At 45.9% G+C, this 27,761-nt stretch overlaps 1 protein-coding gene across 1 annotated transcript; it reads left to right on the forward strand.

The window, feature by feature from the left end:
• On the forward strand, window positions 1–26,699 carry notch3 (notch receptor 3). The gene is made up of 32 exons (XM_037475655.2): window positions 1–301; window positions 1,237–1,309; window positions 10,539–10,681; window positions 10,783–11,118; window positions 11,780–11,902; window positions 11,997–12,230; window positions 12,321–12,476; window positions 12,581–12,766; window positions 13,751–13,864; window positions 14,945–15,058; window positions 15,982–16,215; window positions 16,384–16,494; window positions 16,604–16,796; window positions 16,962–17,107; window positions 17,373–17,606; window positions 17,739–17,891; window positions 17,999–18,227; window positions 18,318–18,519; window positions 18,647–18,803; window positions 18,895–19,079; window positions 19,202–19,334; window positions 19,449–19,819; window positions 19,911–20,434; window positions 20,534–20,860; window positions 20,949–21,097; window positions 21,187–21,412; window positions 21,501–21,591; window positions 21,716–21,884; window positions 21,997–22,301; window positions 22,411–22,558; window positions 22,653–22,750; window positions 22,852–26,699. Exons 1-32 carry the CDS (start codon window positions 241–243, stop codon window positions 24,370–24,372), a joined length of 7,446 nt encoding a protein of 2,481 aa, XP_037331552.2. The 5' UTR covers window positions 1–240; the 3' UTR covers window positions 24,373–26,699.
• Window positions 26,700–27,761: the final 1,062 nt, after the last annotated feature.

Genomic DNA, 27,761 nt, shown 5'->3' on the forward strand with positions numbered 1-27,761 from the left:
ACGCTGGAACGGATCGGGAAGCAAAACTTTTTCTTAAGTTTCAGGAGGTTATCCGAGAATCAGAGCAGCCGTGGCCGAGCTGCGGAGGATAATACGGGATTGGGACCTAACGCAACACTTCCCGGCTGTCTTTATGAAAAAGTCCCTATCGATTTTGGAGGCTTTATTTTTATGTGAACTTTATAAAGGATGTATTTCTACTAAAAGCCCAACTTGAAACGTTGGAAGTTTTTCACCAAAATGGAAGCCAATATTCAATGGATTATTTTGTCATTTTTATTGTTTATGCACATTTGTGAGGGTAAGTGTATTTAATTAAATTCCGTAGCTATAGATCCAGAGGTAGACGGGGCATGTCCGGACCACCAATTCAAATCAAAATAGCGTTATATCGCGGATGAGCTCTGGCACGTGTGTGTGCAAAAAGGGGTGCAGAGCTTTTTATTCGTATCGTAATAGTGATAATAATGTAGCAATGGTCACTGATACCGAAGACGTTTTTTTTTCTTAACAGCATAAGCACTCAATTTTAATTTTTAATTTTTACTTTTATAAATCTCACACTTCTCTAAGTAAAAAAAAAAAGTGGGGTTTTGTTGTGTGTATTTTACAGACAAATACTCATTGATCTCGCTGCGAGGGTTAGTTTGTTGTGTTAAGGAGTGTGAAGGTGGGCTTTGTGTTGCCGGGTGAAACCCTAAGTGGAGAAGCGGCTCCAACATCAACCCCACTTTAAATGTTTGGCGGAGGACCGCGGGCTTTGAAACAATACCTAACATCATAGCCAACTTTCCACAATTGATGTAATTATTGCATGTGGGGAGGGGGGCAGGGTAACAATTTGTTTAAACTAAATTGGGGGCCGATGCGGCGAAGTTGAACCCCTCCCTTTCTTAACAAAGACCTTTTAAACAACAGATTTTTTCTTTCACCCCCTCAAAGCGACTGAGCAATGACGAACTAAAACGCGTTTCCAGGCCGAAACAATATCACGTGCGCATGCATTTCCACCAAAGAGGAGATCCCAAGTTGATATGCGTTTGACAAAGAAGACAACAAACATGCATGTGTCCCAGATGCCACAAGTGGCCAAAGGCCTGCTGAGGACATGCATGCGTGCATGCATTCCTCATCCCTCCAAAGCAACATTAGTGATCGTATTGCGGCGATAAACAACTTAAGGAACTTCATTTGTCAGTTGTGTGGTCCTCTAACAAGTTTCTCTAATTCCCACAGGGTCCCGCTGCGGGGATAAATACAGATCTTGTGAAAATGGAGGGACATGCTTAGATTCACCTTCTCGGTGCATGTAAGTGGAACAAATACAAATATCTGACTTTTCTCCTGCATTAATGCTTCGTATAATCAGCTTTTTCGAAGGCATTCAAACCGCTTGTCTTCCTGCTTGTGAATTGAGAATCTTTTATTTCCCAGTGGGTCATTGAAAGGTTTGGGGGGGGGGGGGGGGGGGGGATCAAATCCAGTCTAATACTAAGTGTTAAGAAAATAAGTCAATACTTATATCCTGTCGGCTCTTAATCTACAACATTTACATAAAGTTGGTGAGAGGTGGGACACATTGATTAGGCCGACAACAATTAGCACCTTCAAGCCTCAACATGTTGTGTAGCATTTTTTGACCCTGTTAAAGAGCTTTGCTGCACACAATAAGTCAATTTTGCAATGTGTTTTTCATTGTGTGTTATGTGAGGAAATTTCAAGGATTTCCAGTTTTGGGGGGATATATTGTCTCTTTTTGCCGCCTGCTTTGGGAATTGTTGGGTTCTCAAATCATTTGACAGTGATAAGGCTTTTGTTTTTCAAATTGGTGAGGGGGGTTGTGTGGGACCCTCTTACAATAGTCAAGTTAAATGGCCTGCATTGTTTTGCCTGGGGCTAATCTGGCCTTTTAAACCTTTTAGCTCAGGAAACATGCTTCAATGTTGGGAGTTGAATGTTTTTGATGCAGTAGGTAGTTTCATTGATAGAACAAAAACTCCCAGCGGCTTCCCTCCAAAACAGTACATTGACTTTAGGATACTTTTCCATTTCCAAGAATGTACTTTTCATAAGCAAATATTTTTTTCATACGTACGTTTCTTCTTCTTCTTCTATAACATCCTAATTCTATAAAGGGGTCATACTGCCGGTTAGTCACAATTGCACACTAGACAATGTGTAACTCGACTACATGTGGAACAAGTAACTACCTCCCACTTTGTTTCAATCATTAGCTTAAGCCGAGATTGGTGAGTGTCATTAAGTTAGTCAATGTATAATTATATGCGGCTAGATCTTTTTTTTTTCTTCACCAGATCCAACATTGTTTTTCAGAGCAAATCCTTTTGTGTCAGGACCACACAGAAATAGCATTTCAGTTTGTTACTTCTAGAAGCAAAGGGGGAAGTAACAAACGGTCAATGTTCCAACATTAGTCCAAATGTTTTCTTATTGAAGATACCATTCATTCCTCCTTTGTGCTCCTTCATTTGTGCCGTGTACATGCATTAGGAGTGTGAAAGTTGGACATGTGTAATCACGATGCTGGTACCGGGCCAACAAAATGAAGCACTTAAAGTGCAAAGGGAAAGGATTTCTAATGGAAGGGAACATCAAATGTCCTACCACACAGCATAGAAAGAGTCCCATGGCAGGGCAGATTAGTGGAGCGGGAGGGTGGACACACCAAAGTGGTCAGACCAGTACTAGACGGAGGTGAATGGTGGAGCCACCCCACCCCGTCCCCTGGGAGGGTACAGAAACAGGAGATTGGAAAAGGCAGAAAAGATCCTTTCTTCTACCTGTAACCTGGCACCATCAGAACAGAGGAAGAGAGGAAAGACCAGGGCAAAGGGAAGCTGATACACAGGGTCGAAAGAAGACAGAAACTAAATGCAGATACACACATATTGCCCTCCATGTTTTGGCATTTTAAAGGAATTTGGAGAAACACTCAGAAATGACTTTTCTTACCAAGTTTTACCAAACCACACACACACTGTACTTTGTTGAGAGTGGTCATCTGTTCCACTTGCTTGTTGTCCAGACACTTGCTGATTTCATTTTCTCAATTGAGTCTAACACATTGTTACTGTCCCAGAAACACACTACAGGTAGAACATGAAAGAAAGAATCTCTAGCCCCTTGGTCACTCGTAGGCCTCTGGGTGGGCTGGCTTCTCCTCAGTTGACTTGGTACAGGCCTCAGGCCAGAGAGGCTCATAGGAGATTGCACCAGTAAACTCTTCACGTGAACATAGTGATTACCATTTTACCTCTTTGCAATCTGATATGGGTCAACTTTTGTTCCTTGTGAGAATCGGTTTATGTGAGAAGTTGTCTTATTGAAAAAGGCGCTCGATGTAGACGATTACCATTGACATGGATGCACTTCATCACCATATGAATCTGCAGGGAAACCTGCCTCTGAGTCTTCAAACTATTTTGTTTTGACATATGCACTGATGGGTGTTTGGCTTTTACCAAACCAGAAAGTAAAAGTTGCAAAGTTAAACCCACACCATCCTAACCCCAAAAACCTAAACCCAATGGGTAAAACCAATTGGAATTTCTTAGTTGATAAACTGCTGCATAGTTCAATTACTATTGTCTGTCCAAGCATATTTTATACATACCTGAAATTTATTAGTATTTATTGAGATGCACCACAATGTCAGCTCTGCAATCCACCTTTTCTCTAGGTTCTAAATATCCTCAGACATGGCTTACATTCAAAATAACATGTTGTTACGTGAGGATTCCTCTCCATTTTCCGTTCTCTGTAACAATGTATCTTCAGTAGTTACCCATAACTCTCCTTTCCACTGTGGCTCGGATTTTTGAACTTGGATGCTAAGGGGTTGATAGTGTCACAGACCTTCTAGGTGAGCAATCAGGAAGTCCAGCTGAAGGGCCTTTGGCCCCTCGGCTCCGCCCTTCTGAGCAGAAAGTGCCGCCTGCGAGGGGCCACAGCGGCGTGGACGGAGGAGAGATAATTAGGCAGATTGAGAGGGTGTCATTCAGAGAGGATCCAGCTGGAAGGATCGGCTGGGGGCAGGGAGTGGGTAGAAGGAGGCTGGGTTTAAGGGGGGTGCGTAGAGGACAGCTGGTGGATGTTGTGATGGTAATCCAGTGAAGTCAGATCTCGACAAAGGGGAAGCATAGGGCCAGGTGCTGCCATTGAGCGGTCTGCCGCCCCCATACTGTGAGAGACAAGCTCGTGGAGGAATGATGCCGGTAGCTCGCAGTCCCTCCAGCACATGTTGCCTCTCTCACAGCGCCACGGCCACCAGGTCCGGCCTTTCTCTCCCTGCGTGTCGTCCCGGGCCCTGGCGGCTCATCCTTTGCCTCTGTGTCTCAACACAGTGGCGGATCACAGATTACGTCCAACTCTTTCCTCTGAGCTGAATGGAAACAAATGTGTGGCTTCTTTGTCGTGTGAGGCCGATGGATGGATACAGTGGTCCCCTTTATGTTATTAATGCTTTGCCCTTGGCCTCAGTAGCAGAGTGAGCAGATCAGTAATGATTGTTTTGTTATGACCCGGCAACTCCCAGGCTCTCAGAACATGATGAAGAGGACATCTTTGACTTTGATAGGGAGCAGACGGGGGAGTGCGGACTTCTGTTTCCCTCACAAAAAGTTTCCATGCAGCTACTTTATTTCACTTCACACTTCCGTTCATTTGTTTGAAGAGAGACACATTCTTTTCAAAGACAAATAACATTTTTGAAGCGGGTCAGTGGACCAACTCAACATGTGGAATGGGGCCAATATAAGTTGATTTCCTTAAGAAATACATTTTTGAGGTATGCAATTCACTAAGAAGAGGAAATACACACACATGCCAAGACGTATATTCCCTGACCACAGCAAAGAGACAGCTTATATTGTTGGCTTAGTGCAGAGCACCTCAGGGCTAGTGTTTTCTTTGTCATCTTTATGGTGGATTAGAAAGGAATGCTTAGTAAGATTCCTCCTGTTTCTCTGGCGCTTTCAGGTTATTGTCCATACCCCCCCATCCATTCACCCTGGTAGCCCCCTCAGGAATGCCTTGAACAATACTGTCAGTCTAGTCTCATTGGAAACGGGATGTTTGGAATGACTTGTTTGATTTGCAATTACTTTGCAGTTTTGCAAGGCGACATACAGCCCAAATCACTCACGCTGACGTGACGGGCAGATGGAGCCATTGTCGGAAAAGCTAATTGATTACAGACACAGTAGTTTGAAATGACTTATGCAGAGCAGTTGTCATATCTCTGAGGGGGAAAGTACTGTCCGACCAAGAGGTTACGGCATCATAAGGAGGGAGATTGGGGTTTGTTGTCCTTTTCTTTTCTCTGCGCCATCACTTGAGACTGAGCCGTGGTTCCCAGGCCCCATCACAGGAAGTTGTGCCTTCTGACCTCCCTGCTACGCACATCCTGTCTTATCAGAAAAGCTAAAGCAGCTCACTCAGTCCATCCAGGTCGGCGTGATCCTCAACTTTATCTTAATTTTCTTTTATCCTCCCTACCCTATGCTAAACACGTTCTATTATTTAACTTGGAACTTATGTCTAAATGGGTGAGAAAGAAGCAAATGTTGGACCACTGACTTGTTACACATTTGCAGAAAACCAAATTCAGTGGGCTAATTTATTTCGTATTTGACGTTAATTTAGGGCACAAGAACATCCAGCTGTAATTACTATGTTATTATTTTTCGATTAAATGTCCAAACTACATTTTGTAGGGGTATAGCCTGCCTTTAAAGTCTCATCCCTGGGTTGTTTGTTCTTTTCCGTGAGAAGATGACTTCTGAAGAGACATTCAGGCAGGCGTGATTGGAATAACTGAGGCCCGCCAGAATAATTTCCCCAGTCTCTCCCTCCCCTTTTAGAAGAGGAAGGGATGGGTCCATCATTAAATGATTCAGGAAAAGGCATTCACTTTTCCACTAAGCACATTTTCCACAAGCATCTTGATTTTAAATGTTTACCGTCTCCATACTGAAGGCTCTGGGACTCAGATACTAAGTTCCTACATTATTGTTATTCTTATTAACATGTTTTATTAAATATGAAATGGCCCACCGTCTTAACTTTTACTTTCTTGGGGGACAGCTGTAAAGATGCATTTCTTCTCTTTTGCTCATCACATGGTTGATGAGGTTTTGGTTGCGTGCAGCCAATTATTATTGTGAAATAAATAGCAATGCATGCCATTTGAAATTCTACAATCATTTTTGTCACATCATGTTTTCCCAATTAAGGCTAATTGGAGAAACATTGGGGAAGGCATTGATGTTGATTGTTCATGTTCGGTTGGGAATGGGGTTCTTTTTTCAATTTCAGTTTCAAAGTTGTGTGGAATCTGGTTTAGTTTAGGTGGTTGGGTGGGGTTCTTGTGGTTGGGATGGAGAATGCCTTGAAAGACCTCGACCCTGGGATTCATCCAATGCGGTTATGGGCAAACGTGTTGGTATTTAAGAAATTTCAAGGAGTGATCTTCCAAAAATCAGTAGATATTTAAGGCTAATTTGCTTGGATAATGTGCAGACCAAAGTTTAAAAAAAAAAATAGCTCATTGGGTTCTTTTCATAGCAGCATCAAACGGCACTAAGCAACAAGGTCACATTGTTTTTATTCACTGAAGATCTGTGCAGTCCCCACTGCCAGGTAAATGCCAGACATTTCCTTGGCATTCTGGATTCATGTTCTTATATATGTGAATCTGAGCGCTAATGGACTGTTGAGAAGGTGAGAAGGACACACTGGCAGCCTTCCTAACTTTCTTTGTCAGATTCATTACTGCTTTTTCGCAGTTAAATGTCCTTATATTCACATGTTTAATATTCATGCTCTGGGGGTGCTGTGGAAACCTCCTTCTGGAGGTTTCCACAGCACTGCACTTTAAACTGTTAAACATGCATTCTTTAAGACATGATCATACTTAATTACCAGACTGAATTGGTGCCGCACGGCTCGTCTCTACCTGCGAATGAAGGGGATCAGTCCTCTCAACTGTCCATACGAAAACCCTCTCTCCTATCACCCCCTTTTTCTCACTCCGGTTTCTCTCACCATGGGTTACTGTTGCCAGGCTACAGCCCAGGCCTGTTGGTCCATGTAAGCCCAGGCCTGAAAGACTAGCTGTTTGGGTCACTGCTCCCCCCCCCCCCCCAGCACTTTCATACAAAGGAGTTCTGACTACTTTAGCTCTTTTATTTGTGCCACAAAACACTCCCCCAACCCCCAATCTGGCTCTTTGCTGAGAAAGGGAGAGCCAAGCTGGGGAGAGCCGAGTAGGCTGTTGGAAAGAGGGGGGTGGATGGGAGCCTGTTGGCAGTGTGGTGTCAGTGTGGACTCACATTAAGGAGTAGATCTGGTTCCTGCCTGCTTATAGAAAGGAGGGGGGGGGGGGGGGGGGGGAGACGTCTGTGCTGCGAGTGGGAAGGAGACACTGCTTTCCAAAGATCCTCGCTTTTCTTTTCAAGCAGCTTTTTACTCAAATTAATTCTTAGATTTTGAACTCCCACCGTTCAATATGTTTAAATCTTACCTCATGACAAAAAATAGTAGTTGTGTAGTTGTTGTTGTTGCTCCTTCCTTTCTACTAGTTTTAGGAAATGTCCTCTGAGATAGGAAGCATCCTTTTATACTTTTCGCTTTGTGGAGCATGACTGTGTCTATGAACCGTGTCAGAGATTACAGCCTCTTTGTTCACAGGTGAGTCACCTTCTGACCTCTGGCAGAGTAGCTTCCATTGTATAGGAGAGGATGAGCTCAGGTTACGCTGCTTCAGTGACCCAAAAAGCAGGAAAACTGGCATTGTGTTACACACATAGAGGTGATAGAAGTTTTAGTCAGATGATCCCTCATACTTGATCCATAACAACTGAGAAATCTCAGTTCACTGAGTCAACATCTTACTTCATATTGAAGAAATGTTTTGGAAAGGAATTTGCACTGGTCATCATTAAATGTTTTAACAAATGCCCTTTTCTCTCCCTTTTTCCTTTATTACTCAGTTCTCTTTTATGGGTTGTCGATACTACCTTTCCTCAGAAGCTAAGGCTGGTTGTAAGTTTCTCTTCTTTGTGTTTGGGTGTGTTTCGTGGTTGTTGCATGTGTTTGCGTTGTTGCAGTGATGCCTTTGTGTAACATTCTTTACATTTTGCTAAGAGGAACCGTTAATGCATGTGTTTGTGAACAATGACCACATCTTCTGAGTGTTGTGAAATGGCAAGTGGGTGTGTGTTTGAGTGTGTGTGTGTTTGTGTGTGTGTGTGTGTGTATGTGTGTGTTGGTTAGGGACAGGGAATTTCCCATGAGTAGAGCAGCACAGTTGTTCTGGCTTAAAGTCTGGCAGGATATGTAGATGCCAGACACACAGAGGTGGACTGATGTCTGACAGATGTGGACAGATGCATGGGGCCGGGGCTGCAGCTGGCAAAAGTCCTCATGTGTTGACACACAGATTACCCCTTCTGGCCATCCTTCCAGTGTACTCAAAGACCTCCTCATCTGTGACACTCAGTAAATATGACTCATGCCCATTGCGCAAGAGTAGCCTGCACCTGCCTTCAACATCCGCCACAAATATGGGCCTAGGCGTAGGCAGAGCTCCTGCCCTGCCGCTTCCAGAGGTAATGGAATCCGCAAGGTTGTAAAGAGCCTGATAAGCGGACTCTCAGGTGCACAGGGACAAAGTTGCATGTCTCTCATGGTCTCTGCACTGATAGCACTGTGATTTGTGTGTTATGGGAGCAGCATGTTGGCTATGATTCAGATCTAGACAAAAGACTGTGTGTTTTGGCTGCTTAGTTCAGTGTGCATTTGTAAGGGAGGACAAATTATTTATCAGACACAACTACTATCGTAGTTCTTACACACGCCCACACATACATGCAGATGTCTACACTGAGACAAACACAAATGCACTTCGTTCTCATAGCTGAACACACTTTTTTCCACATGCACTGGAACACACAACACTCCCTGAAATGTTTTTTAGAGTTATTCTCTGTCCACACAGTCATGTCAATGGTCTTTCTGGAATTGACTGTCCCGTCTGTGTTGTACTTTTACGTTCTATAAGCAACTTTCTTGGTCCTTTCAAAGCCCTAGATTCCAGCCATAGTTAATTTGCCTCTAAATAAACCCAGCCAAACCATGACAAATAGCCACAGGGACCAATGGTGGGGGTTGGTGAAGGGTGTCGAGTTGGGTGTCGGGCTTGCTTGTTCGTCTGTGAGGTTGCTAGGGCAACGGGCACTGTGCATTCGGAGTGAGTTCAGTGTTTTCATAGCAAGTGACGAGGGATTACAGGAAATATGACATTACATTCTTGCTGGACCAGACCACTCTCCTTCTCTTTGTCGCCCTCTCCACCAATTCCACCTTCTAAAGACATTATCTCCTGCAGAGAAGCCCCACCCACTCCCTGCATCTTGAGTGACATTATCATCACAATTAGACGGAGGACCTCTGACATTTGACCTCTCAGCGCGTGAGAGAAGTGGGTTGTCGGGGGGTTGCCAAGCTGCCGTTCAGGGGGGCTATAGAAAATGGAAGGGAAGCTGTAATACCTATCAACTTTGGTTGTTTCAGTGCATTCGTGCTGGTCATAGGAAGGATCTTCATTCCCAAAAGAATTTATAGTTGCTCAGATAATCAATTATTAATTCAGACAAACTATTGCTTTGGAGAGATGTTGTTTATTAAGGGGAAAGGTACAAAGATTGAGTAGTGGCTCCTGTAAAAGAAAATAGATCCCTATTGTAGATCCTGCCCAGGGGTTCCCCTACAATGAAAAAGAGGACAGAGCTCAATGGCGGGCCAAAACCCAACCGTCATCAGCATCAAACAGCCTGTTTGAAGAGGGGACTTGTCACCAGACAGGGCCTCCACTGTGGCTATAAAGTTACCAGCTCATACTGTACTCCCTAGTAAGTCCAAACCTTGTCTACGCTCCCATAGGACCTCGGCAGAGAGCTATAGAAAGCCATGGTTATAGGTTTATCTCACTGTCTGATGGGAGGATCCATACAGGATGCAGTCATTGAGTGTGGATCACCTGTGTCACCTTTTGACACCATCAAGTCGCTGTATTGAAGATATGAGCCTGTCCATTGCGCAAGTTTCGCGTGAGATGGATGACTGAAAATGTTCCATTCATGAACCAAAGCTGCTTCTCCCATTATCTTCATGTGTGCTGTGTGTAGTACTTGTTCTTCTGATTTAAGCTATTCATTAGCCACTGACACGTTTTAAGACTGCTGTTTGTGGTTGTGTGCTTTTACATGTCAGATAACACAGCAAAAGCTGCTAACAGTGTGTATGTACCACATGGTAAGCACTTAAGGTGTAAGCTAAGAGTGACTTAAGGCAATGTATGACACTCCAATGTGTCAGGGACCCAGATTCATGAATCCCTGAACTGAACAGAATGTGGACTACGGGAGTGTCACGGTTCACTTTTGAATACCTTAGTAGGTCTCGTTTGACCTCCATGCCAATTACATCCTAATGTGTGTGTGAATTTCTTTGTCCAGATGTCGTCTGGGATTCATTGGTCCTCTCTGTCAACACCTGGATCCCTGTCATCGATCGCCATGTCTGAACGGAGCAGCTTGCAAGAGCCAGGTGGTCAACGGTATCCCGCAATTCACCTGTGTGTGCCAGAGAGGTTTCAGAGGTACATTTCTCAAAATTTGTCTTCATTTGAGAGAACTGATCCGAGAAGTGAGATTGAAAGTTCCCATTTAAGCGTAACACAATTCCGTCTTTAATCTCCAGGCCAAGACTGCTCCCTCATTGATGCCTGCGCCACAAGCCCCTGTGCCAACGGGGCCCGTTGTGCAAATTGGAATAACCACTACAACTGTTCCTGCCCACCTGGCTTCCAGGGAAAGAACTGCCGCAACGACATTGATGAGTGTCGCAAGCCCGGCGCGTGCCTGAATGCCGGCCTCTGCATTAACACCCACGGGTCCTTCCGCTGTCAGTGCCAACCTGGTTACAGTGGACGCACATGTGAAGTGTCCACCCTTCCCTGTGCCCCGTCTCAGTGCCTTAACGGGGGCACCTGTCGTCAGACCAGCGACCATTCTTACGAATGTGCTTGCCTGCCAGGTACAATAGCTCTTCGCCGGCGTAACAGACCACACCTTCATGCACGCACACACAGAACAACAGTCGGCCTGGAGACCTTCGTTTTTTTTTTCTTCTCCTGGCCTACAAGCATACAGATTTTTCCCAGTCTGATGACGTAGCTGTCAGTGCTGTTTCTGGGATTAACTCCTCTCTCCCAGGTCAGCTTCCCGCCTGCTATTAATAGCTAAGGATGGGAGAAGGGATGGTGGGAGAGTTGAAGAGGCGGACCGCCGTCACTCTCAGCCACTCTTTTCACAACAGAAGGAATTTACTTTATGGGCCTTCTGGTTTTCCACTGGGGAGCAGACAGGAAATGTCTCCTGCCAGAGAGGAAGTCATAGAAACTGTGAGAGATTATAAAACAAGCAAACAGTGCAGGGAGTGCGGACCTCTGGAGCAGGCAGGAGTCACGGCTTTCGCTGGCATGGTGTGGGAACCATCATGAGGAGACGTAAACACTCGGACACCCTCTGAACCTTTTTACTGCCCACGTTACCCCATGCTGTCTCTAGTGTGGGAAATAACTGGAGATGTTTGGAGTCTGGGGCAGGAACCAGTGATTGTTTAGAAAACTCTCACTTAGTGTATGTTACTGTGTCTGTGTGTCATAACACTTTTTTCCCCTCTCCATCTGTCTCAGGGTTTGAGGGGCACAACTGTGAGAATAATGTCGATGACTGTCCAGGTCACAAGTGCATGAATGGGGGAATATGTGTGGATGGAGTCAACACCTACAATTGCCAGTGCCCACCAGAATGGACAGGTACAGATCTATTAACGCGATATGATACTTTAAATGTACGCATCTCATGGTAGATTCAGTATTCACAAGCAAATATATAATCTAATCCCACCAGGACAATACTGTGCTGAGGATGTCAACGAGTGTCTTATGCAACCCAATGCCTGCCACAATGGGGGCACGTGCTTCAACACCATCGGGGGTCATACCTGTGTCTGTGTCAACGGTTGGACCGGAGATGACTGCAGCGAGAACATCGATGACTGTGCCATAGCCGTCTGCTTCAACGGTGCCACCTGCCATGACCGCGTGGCATCCTTCTTTTGCGAGTGCCCGGTTGGAAAGACAGGTCAGTGGGTTTGTGTGTGCCTCTTAGTGCTGGCTGCTCAATAGTTTGTTTCATGGTGTTTACGTGTGTCTTTGTGTGCGGTCCCCACAGGTTTGCTGTGCCACCTCGATGATGCTTGTGTGAGTAACCCTTGCAACGAGGGGGCAGTGTGCGACACCAACCCCCTTAATGGCCGCGCCATTTGCACATGTCCCGCCGGCTTTGTGGGAGGTGCCTGCAACCAGGATATGGATGAGTGTTCCATTGGTAGGTCTGCAATATTTTTTTAGCCATTTCTCAGTACTGTGGTCTGCTTGGTCTTTTTCTCTGAGGGTTTTTTCATATACTAAACCTCTGCTTTCTGCCCGCAGGTGCCAACCCATGTGAGCATTTTGGCAAATGCGTGAACACAGAGGGCTCCTTCCAGTGTCAGTGCGGCCGGGGATATGCAGGCCCGCGATGCGAGATTGACATCAACGAATGCCTGTCCATGCCCTGCCAGAACGATGCCACTTGCCTGGACCGCATTGGAGAGTTCACCTGCATCTGTATGCCAGGTATTCAGGCCTACGACGTTCTTTCAACACTATTTCAACACTACCAATAAAACAATACATAACCCCTTCAGTTCATCCTAATGATCCACTTACAAACAGATAACAACTTATTATTTATACTTGCTTGAGCATCATCTACAGTTCTGCCAGACAGACTGCTAGTGTTATGTAATTCATTCTTATTGACAGTGGGGGGTGTGGAGGTACAGCTCTCAGAGCACTATACAGCCAGACAGGGTATTCGTTTGGACTAAATGATGGTTTGGACACTCAGTGACAAAAACAGAGTGAAACTCTCACGCGCAGTCCTACATGCATCCTGGGGTTTTGAGAACTATACAAATTAGAGCTGGGAGTCGGGTGTATAGGACTGTATGTGAGAGAGGGCGAGCAGTTAGGGGGAGGAGTGTGCTTTGAATACTAATGAGTGGTAGAGTGGTGGGAATGGAGCGGAACAATAGGGCCCCTCTGTGCTCCACTTTGCACCCCTCATACACAGAGAGGGAAAGAGGCCTTTTCCCAGAGCCTCTCCCCCTCCCCCTTCTTTTCCAGGGACAGGCCCTTCCTCATATCCCTCCTCATCCTCAGCCAGCCTGGCAAAGCTCATGTGGAGCTGCTGATTATTTCTGATTCCACGCTAGCCTCTCCCCCACCACTCTGATCCACACTCTGTTTCACCTCAATGAAGGAACCCTCCATAGTTTGCTCATACAGAATGTATAACATGCATCTGTTGAATGGGACACTTACCCAGGGAGGGAAAAAGCTGAAATGCGGATAGAAGGACGGGGTGATTTCAGGTCGGTAGTTTGTGAACACTGGGCATGCACTAGGCATTTTTCATCCACCCTGTGGTTCTGCAGATACAATTGTCAAAATCTCTGAGGTCTCCCCCGAGAGAAACGTTTCCCATACATCTCTCCCGCTTGCAAAAACGACACACTGGTAATGTCAAACAACTCAGTTTGAACGTCTCTCTTGCAGGTTACTCGGGGACTTACTGCGAGGTTGATATCGACGACTGTGAGAGTAACCCGTGTGTGAACGATGGCATCTGCCGGGACATGGTCAACGGCTTCACATGTACCTGCCAAGCAGGTAAGACTTTTCTGCCTGATTTCCACTTCCCGTGTTAAAATCTTACCGCTGCGAAGACCTCGGAGAGGCAACGTTTAAATGTCCACAGAGACAGACGAGGGAGGGTCCGCCTTGCTACTTCTGCCGGTGTTTAGAGCCCACAAGGCAGCCTATCCTCTTCTCCTGCCTGAACAAAGACACAATTGTGACACCCGCACCCCTCCTCTGTGGAATGTGGAAGGGACAGCAGTCTCCCTCATCCTGCCCTGGTGGTGGTGGGGGAACAGCAGTCCTGCTAATGAGATTCTTTTCCAGGTCCTCAATTTACATCTGGGACAGACGTCCCCTCTCCACCCCCCATCTAGCTATTGAGCCGGTGGAGCTGATGCAGGAAGGGGATGGGGGGTTCCCTAAAAGAGAAAACAATCCCACCGTCTCCCCTAACCCCCCCCGCCCCCGCTTTAGCAACCCAGGCTCCAACACACAGGCCGTCGTGACACTGTTAATCAACTGAGCAGTGTGCAACCAATGCGCCAATTCACCCCCGTCTGGGCACTTTGCCCACAGATTTCAAGCCCACTCTGTTTCTCAAGCTCTTCAACCTGATAGATTTTTAGATTTTATTACTTGTATTATTATTCATAATTCATTTATTCATACATAAATCATATTGTTGTGTTTATTTAATTTTTTTTAAAGCTATTTTTCTACATTACAATTGTATGAACCCCTGAATAGAAATGTGAAGTAACCTGTAGTAAGATGCTCCCTGAATATTTAAAACTTCCTGATTGCAGAATAAATACATTTTCAGAACGGCCTTGTATGCACTATATTTTAAGTCTGTTCTCATGAACATTATCAAGGTCACAGGCTTTGCAAGGCACTCTGTAGCGGTCCCCTCAGCACTGGTCCAAGTGCACTGATGGCATGTCCTTAAACAGTCGAGCTGCTCTCGAGCCCAACCTGAGCCAGACGTCACTAACCCAGCTGAAGACCTCTGCCCTTCTAAGAAGAGACAGAACTGCCCTCTGACCTGCGCATGGACCCGTCCAATGGACGTTCTTTCTGACCCTTCACCTCTGTGTTTGTGCGTCCCAGGGTTTACTGCCACCATGTGTCAGATCGACATAGATGAATGCGCCAGCACGCCCTGCCAGAATGGAGCGAAATGCTACGACCGGCCCAACGGCTTTGAGTGCCGCTGTGCTGAAGGTAAGGGCTCCTGTACCAAAACGTTATTTGTCGATAGTTGTGAGGATGTACACAGCTCAAGAGGTCTTCCGGACCAACAAGCCTTAACCATTCGCCGGGTGTGTGTTTGGCCTGTTTGGTTGTCCAGTGTTTTTGGGGGTGTCAGTTATTTCCCTGCGTGTCTGCTGGCCAAGCAGACTGACTTGAGGCCCCTAATCCCCCTCTTTCCCTCGTTGGCTCTCAGGATCATGGGGTCACTGAGGACCAGCAGTTGCCAAGAAAAGAGTCTTGGTCATCACCCCGACATCTGTTCATCTGTTAAACCCCCACACACCAGCTCCTGCTGTCCCTCGCCTTTCATTCCTTTACCTTAATTCATGTCCAAGTTCGAGAACCAGCCAAAATACAGTTAGCCACAAAAAAAGTTTGTGACAAAGAGTATGAGCTCACTGTGCGTATACATTGATATCTAAGTTTGTTTGGACGTAAACCTAGCGAGAAGCCTGCTTCATTGTTTCAGTGGCCAGCTGCTTGGTACTCCCTCTGTTTGTGGGCCCCTTCTGTTGAGTGAAGTGGCCCTGTTTGACGTGGCGCAGGCCATTGTTCCCTCCGCCACTGAGAACAAAAGCAGGACTGGGAGGCCTGTGTAGAACCCTTTCTTTTTTACTGCTTTGCCCAACTCAGCAACTGCACTACAGACATACCACACAAACCAACACACAGACACCGTCGACATGGAAACCACAAGCATCACAACCCAAAAAATGTAGACGCTCTCATAGAGAAAAAAAACGGGAAACAGACCTACTAGTGAACGGGATGGAAAACGCTGTTAAGGGAAAAACATTAGAATTAAAACTGGAAGAAAAAGAAAACGTTGCATTGAATGACCAGATAAAGGTTTCACCAAAAATCATAATTCTTTCCTTTTTTTTCATCTCTAGGTTATGAAGGGACACTCTGTGAAAGTAATATCAACAACTGTCAGCCCGACCCATGCCACCATGGTACTTGCATTGACGGCATCGCCAGCTACACCTGTAACTGTGACGCTGGCTACACGGGCTATCGCTGTGAGAACCAGCTCAACGAGTGCCACAGCAACCCTTGTCAGAACGGGGGCAAGTGTGTGGACCTGGTCAACAAGTACATCTGCCAGTGCCAACATGGAACCTCTGGTAAGATCTGACAACCTTGTTAAATCAAACTTTTGAAATGATTGTTTTAATGCAAACAATTATAATTATAATTGACAGTGAATTTACTGTAGCTGTAGGCCCAATAGTGTAGTCTGTTCACACATCAAAGTAAAAACCCTAACTTTAAGATACTCTCTGTCAACACAGGCACGAATTGTGAAAACAACTTTGATGATTGTGCCAGTAACCCATGTGACTATGGCATCTGCAAAGATGGCATAAACCGCTACGACTGCGTTTGCAAACCTGGCTTCACCGGTGAGGCTCTTTGAAAATGAAATCACAAATTTGACATTAGTAAATCCGTTGTCATTGGAAATGTTGCTGATTTTCTTCTTCTGATTGTGTCTTCAATCTCTCCCACCAGGCTCCAAGTGTAATGTGGAAATAGACGAGTGTGCATCTGGCCCCTGTAGAAATGGTGGGACGTGTGTGGATGAAGAGAATGGATTTCACTGCCAGTGTCCAGAAGGCTTTAAGCCCCCTTACTGTTACTCCCAGGTGGACGAATGTGGCAGCAGCCCATGTGTCCATGGCTCATGCAGGGATGACATCAACGGGTACGATTTGTTGCAGACTTTATCTCCGTTTTTTAGTGGCATCTTATGTGATATCAAGGAGAAACTTGGTATTAACACCCTGCAAGCTTGTTGCTAATCCTACAATTCTACAACTTGTAGAGTGTGGCATCTTTTGGATAACTGACTGTCCTCCTGCACCCCTAGTTATCGCTGTGACTGTGAGCCCGGATGGGTGGGGAAGAACTGTGACCTGGACAGGAACGATTGTTTGCCGAGTCCCTGCCAGAATGCTGGCACGTGCATTGACCAGCTCAATGGCTTCACCTGCAAGTGCCGCCAAGGCTTTAGAGGTAAGTGTGTGGCATGGTAGACACAACTCATGGTAACCACTGCAGTCCTCAAAGAAAACTCTACAAAGAGAGGATCGCACACCTACAGCACATGCTGTAAACTTGACAATTTTTTGTCAAATAGATGTTGTCCATAATTTTCTCACTGCTGAATGCCAATCCATTACCTCCCCCTAGTGGTATATTAAATATGCCAAATTCATACGCCGGTGTTCAGAGTTCTGTTCTGAAATATGTTTCAATGTCTTCTCTGTCCCTCCGACAGGTAACCTCTGCCAGGTGAACATCAACGAATGTGCATCAAGTCCCTGCCTGAACAAGGGCAGCTGTGTGGATGGTGTGGCCAGTTTCACCTGTCTTTGTGAGCTTCCATACAGCGGACCCACTTGTGCGGAGGTCCTCACCCCTTGTTCCCCCAACCCATGTGCCAATCATGCTCTCTGCACACACACACCAGACTACTTGGGCTATCAATGTAACTGCCAGTCGGGTTGGCAAGGTGAGCTAATTTTGTACTTGTCTATTGTGAAATATTTGGTCATGAATATTACAGACAAAGTTAATATATAAACCCTTATGACCTTGAACCTTGAACACAAACCTAACTGTACAATTATTTTGCATTTTTCAGGTCAGTTGTGCAATGTTGATGTAAATGAATGCATCTCAAACCCTTGCAAGAACCTTGGGACCTGCACCAACAAACTTGGAGGGTTTGTGTGCTCCTGCAGAGCTGGATTTACTGGGCTGATGTGTGAAACAGACGTCAATGACTGTTCACCTAGTAAGTGGACACGTAAATCTTGCATGTTGAATTACTGTAATTATCTGTAGCTCTGCAACACAATGCCAAGTGTATACAGTTTTTCATCTGATCCTTTGTGCCATCAGATCCATGTCTTAGTGGAGGGTCCTGCAGAGATGGTGTGAACTCCTTCTACTGTAGCTGTCTGGCAGGATTCACTGGGCCCCGCTGTGCTTTAGAAATCAACGAATGCCAGAACTCCCCCTGCAAAAATGGAGCCACATGCACAGACTTTGTTAACTCCTACACCTGCACCTGTAGGCCTGGCTTTACAGGAATGCACTGTGAAACCAACATCCCTGATTGCACTGAAAGGTTAGTGTCCGCACATGTACATATACACATTTATATAGCTACGTAATGTGCCGATGACACTTAAATCTGTATGTGCATTCATGTCCGCAGCTCTTGCTTCAACGGAGGGACGTGCACGGATAAAATCAATGGCTATTCTTGTACCTGCCGCTCAGGCTTCACTGGCTCCCACTGCCAATACGAGGTCAATGAGTGTGACTCCCAGCCCTGCCTCAACGGAGGCATCTGTCAAGACGCCCTGGAGTCCTTCCGTTGCTCTTGCCCTAAGGGTTACACTGGTACCCGCTGCCAGGTACACACACACCCTTACTCTGACAGACTTGACTTTGAATGGTCTCATAAGGGCCTTATGTCTTCAAGAATTTGTGCTTAGTTTAATGAATCCTAAGAATTCTTTAATTTGTCTTTCGGCTACCCAGACACCAGTCGACTGGTGCAGACGCTCATCTTCCTGCCAAAATGGAGGACGCTGTCGCCAAAAGGATGCCTCCTTCATCTGTGACTGTAATAACGGCTGGTCTGGACGTTACTGTGACATCTCCAGGGTCTCTTGTGAGATAGCTGCTCGCCATAGAGGTATGCAGATATTGTATGCCATTTAACCTCTTGGTTTGTATTGTAACTTGAGTATTCAAGTTACATTTTTCTTCCAAAACCTTTTATTCAGGGCTCCAGACAGATGAGCTATGCCACCATGGGGGTCACTGTGTCAACACCGGGAATGCCCACTATTGTAAATGTCCTGCTGACTACACCGGAAGCTATTGTGAAAGCCAAGTGGATCACTGTGAAGACAAACCCTGTCGCAATGGCGCCACCTGCAGGGGATATGTGGGAGGGTATCAGTGTGACGTGAGTACAGTTTGTTGACAATATTTTGCTCCTCTTTTGTTGGAGAGTTGAGCAAAGTCAGTATTCACACAGTGTGTGTCCCGATTGTTACGGTCATGTAATTGTTGTGCCTGTCTTTACAGTGTATGCCAGGCTTTACTGGACAGAACTGTGAGATGGAGATCAATGAGTGCGAGTCTCATCCTTGCCAAAACGGAGGCACTTGCATTGATCTGGTGGGACATTACATCTGCTCCTGCCCCCCTGGCACACTGGGTACGCAAGCACATATTCAACAGAGATTTACCAGGGATTACAACTACATAGGACTAAAACATAATAAATATCAAATCATTCAAAACATTTTTTCATAATGCTTTCTTTTTAAAGGTGTTCTATGCGAGATCAATGAAGATGACTGTGCCCCACCTCTGAGAGTGCGCAGTGCCCCCCCTAAGTGCCTGAACAATGGCACCTGTGTGGACAGAGTGGGTGGATATCGCTGCAATTGTCCCCCTGGATTCACAGGAGAAAGATGTGAGGGAGACATAAATGAGTGTCTCTCTAACCCCTGCAGTCCCTCCAACAGTCTTGACTGCATCCAGTTGCCCAATGACTACCAATGTGTTTGCAAGCCTGGATTCACAGGCCGGAAGTGTCAGAGCAGGTTTAGTGTGTGTGAGTCTCAGCCTTGTCAGAGCGGTGGAGTGTGTTCGGTTGCCAGCAGCTCTGCCATGGGATACACTTGCACATGTCAGCTTGTAAGTACACCTTCACATTAAGGCTTCAAACACACAATTGGCTTTGTATTTTGTTCAAAATCTAATTGAATGAATGATGTCCATCCCTTAGGGTTATGCTGGGCCCAATTGTGAAAGAAGCATGTCCTGCCGGGAGCTACCCTGCTATAATGGAGGTAGCTGTGCACACACCCCGAGGGGGGCGCGTTGCACCTGCCTGCAGGGCTACGGCGGGCCCCAGTGTCAGCATCGCAGCAATGAAGGCTGCTCTTCCCAGCCCTGCCGCAACGGAGGGTTGTGCACTGAAGAGACCAGCTTCCCTTTCTTCCACTGCCAGTGTCCCAGTGGCTGGACAGGAAAGCGGTGCGAGCAGAGCAGTAGATCCATTGAGGATCACATACCGTCCTGCCCTCTTGCTGACTGCCATAGCAAAGCCAACGATGGTGTTTGCGACAAGGAATGCAACACGTTCCTTTGTCGCTGGGACGGCGGTGACTGCTCTCTAGCAGTGAATCCCTGGGCTCGTTGTGCAGACTGTTGGCAGGTCTTCAACAACAGCCAGTGCGACGAGTCCTGCAACAACGTCGACTGTCTTTATGACAATTTTGACTGCAAAAAGAAGGAGAAGGTTTGCAAGTGAGTTCACTTTTTTTACTGCTAACCTGTTTCCGCCAAATCTTTCTCTTCTGATCTAAGAAAAACTTGAGCTGATCCTTCTGTTTGTGTTTTCTCCAGTCCAATATATGAAGCCTACTGTATAGACCACTACGCCGATGGGAAGTGTGACCAGGGCTGCAACACAGAGGAATGTGGCTGGGATGGCTTGGACTGCGCTGCAAAGGTTCCTGAAGAACTTGCTGATGGTGTCTTGGTTTTGGTAGTCCTACTGCCTCCAGAGGAGCTTCTTCGCACAAGCACAGCCTTTCTGCAGAAATTAAGTGCAATCCTGCACACAACACTGCGCTTCCGCCTGGACCACAACGGAGAAGCCATGATACGCCCTTACACGCGCAAAGAGGCGCGTCTCAAGCGGGAGTTGCAGCCTCACCAGGAAGTCATTGGGTAAGGAAGGCCAAAATCCAAACATAACAGCTGAGGTTTTTCCTGTAGATTGTACAATATAACACCTGTCTCTCTGATTTTCCTGTAGCTCAATAGTTTACCTGGAAATAGACAACCGTCTGTGCTCTCAGGGCTTGGAGGGCTGTTTCCCCTCAGCGTTCAGCGCTGCAGACTACTTGGGTGCTCTGTCAGCTGTAGAAATGCTGCGCTTTCCTTACCCCCTCAAAGAAGCTCGTGGTGAGTAGGGTCACTCAAAGAACACAAAATAAACTTGGGATACTAACTAGGCACAAATGAGTGATTCATATTTTGTCTACTCCAAACAGGGGAAAAGATTATTGATCCTGACCCCATACCTCAATGGGGCAAGCTGATGCTGGTGGGGATAGCTTCTCTCTTCCTTTTGGTTATCCTTGTGATAGGCATGTTGATTGCTCGTAGAAAGAGAGAACACAGTACCCTTTGGTTCCCTGAGGGCTTCTTCCCAAAGAAGGAACCCAGCAGCAACAAGAACCGCAGGGAACCCGTGGGCCAGGATGCTCTGGGAATGAAGTAAGTCATTAGTGTGCAAAATAATGTTGTTTGGTACTTCAGCAGTGCTATTTGTGCTTATCGTCTTAACATATTCCTCTGTACACAGACACATGCCAAAAACAGTGGAGGAATCTCTCCTTGGAGATCACAGTGAACAGTGGATGGACTCAGACTGCCCGGAGCCAAAAAGGCTTAAGGTCAGTTTAACACCATCTACACTTTTAAACGTTTTCCTTGTCAATTTACATAACTTCCCAAACAAGTAAATCCTCCGCCTGTATTTAAGCCTGTAACAAAACAGAGTTTTGTCCTTCTGTTCAGGTTGAGGAACCGAGTTTGCTCTCAGACTGCGAAGATGCAGTGGACAGCAGGCAGTGGACTCAGCATCACCTCGCAGCCGCAGACATCCGCGTGCCGCCCACCATGGCCCTCACCCCACCCCAAGGAGAATTTGAAAGCGACTGCATGGATGTTAATGTCCGAGGCCCAGGTTGGTAGTGAGATCATCAGAGATGTACTGTCTTTTTTCATACTTTATACAATCTGTTGAGCTCTTGACTTTACATAACCAAACCGTGCTTGTTTTCCCCATCTCCTACCAGATGGTTTTACACCACTGATGCTGGCTTCATTCTGCGGAGGAGGCCTGGAGCCCGAGATAGCAGAGGAGGAGGAGAGCGAGGAGTGTTCGGCCAACATCATCTCCGACCTAATCTACCAGGGAGCCTCCCTTGCTGCCCAAACAGACCGCACCGGTGAGACAGCGCTCCACCTGGCTGCTCGCTACGCCCGCGCCGATGCTGCTAAGAGGCTGCTGGATGCCGGGGCGGATGCCAACGCTCAAGATAACACGGGACGTACACCGCTACATGCTGCGGTGGCTGCAGATGCACAGGGTGTCTTCCAGGTAGACAAACATCAACATGTCGGCCACGTCAGTTGTGGAGATGCCTGTAACTAATTGTTGCCTATCTATTGTTGCAATCGTAATGTTGAACCCACCTCTGTTCATCTAGATTCTGATCCGAAATCGGGCTACGGATCTTGATTCCCGTATGTATGATGGCTCTACTGCACTGATCCTGGCAGCACGGCTGGCGGTAGAGGGCATGGTAGAGGAGCTCATTACTTGTCACGCTGATGTCAATGCAGTAGATGAATTGGGTAAGTTTGTGGCAATTTTGTCCTTTTTCCTTTTGTTTCAGAGTTTTCACTGAAACTATAAATGTGTAATCTCGTTGTTTCTCGTCTCTTAAAGGTAAATCCTCCTTGCATTGGGCTGCTGCCGTGAACAATGTGGAGGCCACCGTTGCCCTACTGAAGAATAGCGCAAACAAAGACATGCAAGATCTGAAGGTATGCCATCCACAGCCTTTCTCAGCAGTGTGGCTTCCATACTGATCATTTCTATATCTAACAAAACCTTTCCCTGTTTTTGTTGCTGTTTTTATTCTCAGGAAGAGACACCTCTGTTCCTTGCAGCCCGTGAGGGCAGCTGTGAGGCTGTGAAGGTGCTGCTGGCTCACTTTGCAAACAGAGAGATCACAGACCATATGGACAGATTGCCAAGGGACATTGCTCAGGAGCGTATGCACCATGACATCGTGCAGCTTCTTGATGAGTACAACACAGTAAGGAGTCCCCAGGGCCATGGAGGGGCTGGACACCACCTGCCTGGAGTACACACTCTGTCTCCGCTCATGTGCCCTCCCAGCGCCTTCCTACCTAGTCTGAAAAACACCCCACAGGGCAAGAAGAACCGTCGGCCTGGGGCCAAGGGTTCAAGCCTGGCAGGCCAACATGCTAACAGTCTGAAGGAGTCAGTCAAGGCCCGTAATAAGAAGCTGACCTTGGACATGCAGAGCGCCTTACTGGAGAGCTCAGTTACCTTGTCTCCGGTCGACTCACTGGACTCACCCCACGGGGGAGCTAGCAACGCTGGCTACATAACCAACCCCACTTCTCCTGTGGCCATGCAGTCACCAGGGCTCTTCCACTCCTCCATGTCTGTACCAAACACCCCGATGGTACACAGCAGCATGTTGGAGGGAGGTGGCCCCTTTGCTGTGTCTCTAGCACAACTCAACGACCTGGGAGCAATGTCCCTGCAGGGACGCGTCTCCATGGCTTCAGATGTCAACCACGGCTATGTGCTGAGTTCGGGCCAAATGGGGCTGAACATGGGCTTGGTCAGTCCTGTGAGCGTACCCTTTGACTGGCACAGCAGGATGCCCTCCTCCCAGTGTGGTCAGCAGGTGGTCAGTCTTGTGCAGAGTGGCCAGGCAGGCATGCACCCACAGAGCCCAGCCATGCAGCAGCAGAACATGCTGATGCACCAGCAGCTCTACCGTAATGCCATGCTGCAGCCTACACCTGTTACCTCCACACCTACAATCAGCCCGGTCAAGCTGCCCTCCATTGCTGAGCAACAGCAGCAGCAGCAGCAGCAGCAGCAGCAACAGCAGCAGCAGCAACAGCAGCATCTCATGAACCACACCATCAACAACCAACAGAGCATGGCCCGCATGGGCACCTCCACCCCACCAACACCCCAGACCTCCCAGCAGCCACCATCCTTCTTCCAGCAGCAGCAGCAGCAGCAGATGCCCCAACAACCTCCTCAGCCCCAGCCTCCCGCTCAGCCCCCACAGTCAGCCACGCCAGCAACCCAGCCCACTCAGGCCGTGCCCTCCCAGCCCAGTGGCAGCAATGCTGGAACGGAGGATTACCCGACGCCTCCCTCTCAACATAGCTACTCATCTGCACTGGATGCCACGCCCAAGCATTACCTCCATTTGCCCAGTGAGCACCCTTACCTGACCCCCTCCCCAGAGTCCCCGGAGCCCTGGTCCAGCCCGTCTCCCCACTGTGTTTCTGATTGGTCAGATTCTACACCCAGCCCAGCAGTTGCTGGCCCTGCCCAGACCCAAATTACTCAAATCCCGGAGCCCAATGGCAAGATGCAGGTGTTTGCTTGAAGATGTCATTCTGCCTGCTGGAAAAAGGGACCTGGGGTAAAATGCGTGGACTGGCTCGTAGGCCCGTCTGTTTATGTGTGTCAGTCTGTTTCCAAGATTTTCATTGGATTTGGATTGACTTTGATTATCGGGACGACCGTCTGCTAGTGATTCTGCAGAGAAAAAAAGTAAAGGGAAATGTGTATTGTCTGGAAAAACAGCAGACAAATGAATGAAGTAATTCTGTCACAGATGGACTTGTTTTTTATTATAAAAAAAAAAGTATATGAAGAAAACCAAGTCTTTCATTTCAAAGACTTAGGGATGCTCTCCTGGATACTAACAAACATTTAAAAAGTAGATACGAGAAAAAAGTGTTGAAGGGAATCCATTTATTTTTATTTATTATTTTTATCTCTCTGAATTGCCTTTTTTTAGGTGTCATCACCCTCTTTCTGTCCTAGCTTCTCACATATTGTGCCACTTCCTCCTATTTTATATATCGACTGCCAACATTTCTATTTAGCCAGTGTGGCAAGTGATGGTAAAGGAATTTAATTCAGCATTCGGACCAGTTAACAGACAGAAAGAGGATTTTTCACCTCTTAACTGATATTTATTTAGGGCAATAACAACAACTGGTAAAGATAAGACAACTGGTTCTAACAGATATATATTTTAAGAGTTGCTCAGCAGTAGTGGTATGTTCGGATTTGATTGAATTGTGGTTATTGATTAATTTCCATGAGTATTATGAATAAGAATGTAGATGAGTGTCTCTGAAGCACTTCAAGTGACCAGCCTCAAAGGGCAAGTGTGGGTCAAATACAACATTTATTGCAATGGATATTTATAATATATGTGTGGCATTAAATTCATGGTAATTTTCCCTCTGAACTTTCAAAGTAAATTGGCAGAATAAAGGCATAGGTGTAATGCTCCAATTTATCCCTGACTACAGGAATCTTACCTCCAGTTCTACTGTTAGCCCTGTGACATGTATAGTTTTGCCTTTGAAATCAGCCTCTCACTGCCTTTTTTTTTTTTAGATGATGTTCTCTTTTTTCAAATTGTTTGATACTCTGTACATTTGTGAAAACCATGGATACTGTTTTTGAAACGTCAAATGTACTAAGCTATGCTCACCGGCTGCTATTTTATGTCACTCTTCCTTGCAAACATTCCTCCATTTTTGCCTGTTTTGTTGAATATGGAAACAATGCCTTTCAGCAGCATCTAACACAGAGTACAACGGAATGACAGACAGCCAGAAGTGGAATTGGAAACGTTCCTTCACGATGTTGTGGCGATTGAGCTCTCGTTGGCTCTCTGACCGTGTCCTTGTTAGTGTCCGTGGTGGAGTGGTCAGTGTGAGGGTGTGGCTGCTGGGCTGTGACCGCTTATGCCCTGTCACTCCTCAGGGAGGTGTTTTATGGCATGCAGTGGGACAGTTTCCCTGCATCTACAGTGGCTCCCAGTCCAGGGGCAGCGGAGATGCATCTTAAGAGGATTGTTAGAAGGGACTGAAAGGAAAGAACACTACTATGTAGTGCTGCACCCTTGAACTTTTTACAAAATTCTGAGATAACTCTCCCAGTCGACCAGCCGATACCTTGCGTGATGTTTGACCGACTCTTTACCCCCACATGACCCGTGTCGTGGATAGAGGTCGTCCTCTCATGGACATTTGAGCATGAAGTCCGTGGATAATAATAGAATTTTGAGAAAGTAACCGTTGCATTTTCATCTTGTGACATCGTGAACAGAAATTAGTAGGCCACCATTCCTAGCTACTACTTTTTGTGGTGACCTAACACTGCCCCTAGTTGTGTCATAGAGTTTCTTTCATTCAGTGTTTTATCCTGTTCACTAAAGACCCAGCTACTGTTTTCATCAGACCTGGGAAACATTTTGTTTTTTACAGTCCTCATTTTACTTACAAAAACTGTGTTTGTTTGTTTTTTATTTTTATATATAACTGGTCTTTAAATTTTCCAGCCAGGTCGCACTAAGTGTTTTGTACATTTCAACCTCCCAAACTTCTGTTTGTAAATATGTTTGTACTGGGTAGATCTTTGCTTGAGAAGTCTTATGTTTCTGAAATGAGTATGTACTAAAAAGGACAAAAATAAATGTACTTCATTTAGCATTATTTGAAGCTGAGGCTGTGACTGATATTTTATTGGTCTTCTGTTATTAGAACAGTCATAGATATTTTCTATAATTAATAATTCCTATACTTGTTTAAAAGTAGTTCAATATCACTGTACATAATCCTTTCCACGTTTTTTTCTTTCTACGGTCAGAAATTGTAAAGTTACTTACAATAAAAGTTGTAGGAAACTACATTCTTTGTGTCCTTGTTTTCAGTGATGGTTTCATATTATAAAGGACGATATTCATTATTCAGGTCCTCAAAATAAAACTGAATACTATTTCTGTCCGATCCCCAAAAGTTAACGCTGTACTTTGGGCTCCTTTTTAATCTGAGCTTGTATTGGACTGCCTCATATTATACGGTACATTGCCTATTATTTGTGCGCACTAACACAAGCTGCAGCCTAAAATAATTAGTACATGTAAAAAATTAGTTTGCTCTAACTGAAGTCATATATTTTCAGCTCAGAATAAGTTATGTGTGTTATCACAGGGTTTGATTGTTTCTTTAACTTATAACAAAAATGTTCTCAGCTTTTCGTCCAGTTACTGTAATAACAATGACATGAACAACTGGGTTGTCACTCGCTACTGTTACATAAGCTACGAGGATCACCCTTTCACTTATAATTAAAATATTTTTAAGCAAATGTTTGATTACACTGTGCATTTGGACTACACAGGAGTGTGTTGGGACCAGTACAGGACTGGACATCAATGACCATCTGGCTCGGGTAAGAGCTGAGATTTGGGTTTTTACTATATTATAACAAAACTGAGTGCACAGTTGATGATAACACACAGATATACAACCTTTATGATACAATTTATCCTTCCATTCCAGCGTTGTCCATGTTTTGGCTATGATTACGGTTTATATGTTGGCTGTTTTGTTGGATTTTTAGTTCAAAACACTATATATGCAATTTCCTTATATAGCCATTTTAAATTTAATGTAAATCTTCCAGAATCATCAATTCACAATAAACACACAATGAAATATTGATCAATATTTAAAAATGACCGATGAGCTTGATGTGGTATCGGCAGATATAGGGAGAGTTCCAGGGCTCTACAGGAAATTTCCCTTACGACAAGAATTAAGTGATGTGACTTGTTGGTGGAAGTGCTTCTATAAGGCCACAAGGTGGCCACAGACAGCCAGAACAAGGATGTTGATCCTTACAGTGCATTCAGCCGACGTTAACTAATAATATGTCTATTAACACGTCCTCAAAGCGGACAAGTTTGCA

The sequence above is a fragment of the Pungitius pungitius genome, chromosome 12, assembly GCF_949316345.1.
Source record: "Pungitius pungitius chromosome 12, fPunPun2.1, whole genome shotgun sequence".
NCBI lineage: Eukaryota > Metazoa > Chordata > Actinopteri > Perciformes > Gasterosteidae > Pungitius > Pungitius pungitius.

Bases quoted from the DNA above. Each gene is read 5' to 3' on its own strand.
- notch3 (XM_037475655.2), top strand. From the start codon at position 241: ATGGAAGCCAATATTCAATGGATTATTTTGTCATTTTTATTGTTTATG. The intron at 10,682-10,782 runs GTACATTTCTCA...TTTAATCTCCAG, and splicing joins GTGCCAGAGAGGTTTCAGAG to GCCAAGACTGCTCCCTCATT. The intron at 18,804-18,894 runs GTATGCAGATAT...CCTTTTATTCAG, and splicing joins GATAGCTGCTCGCCATAGAG to GGCTCCAGACAGATGAGCTA.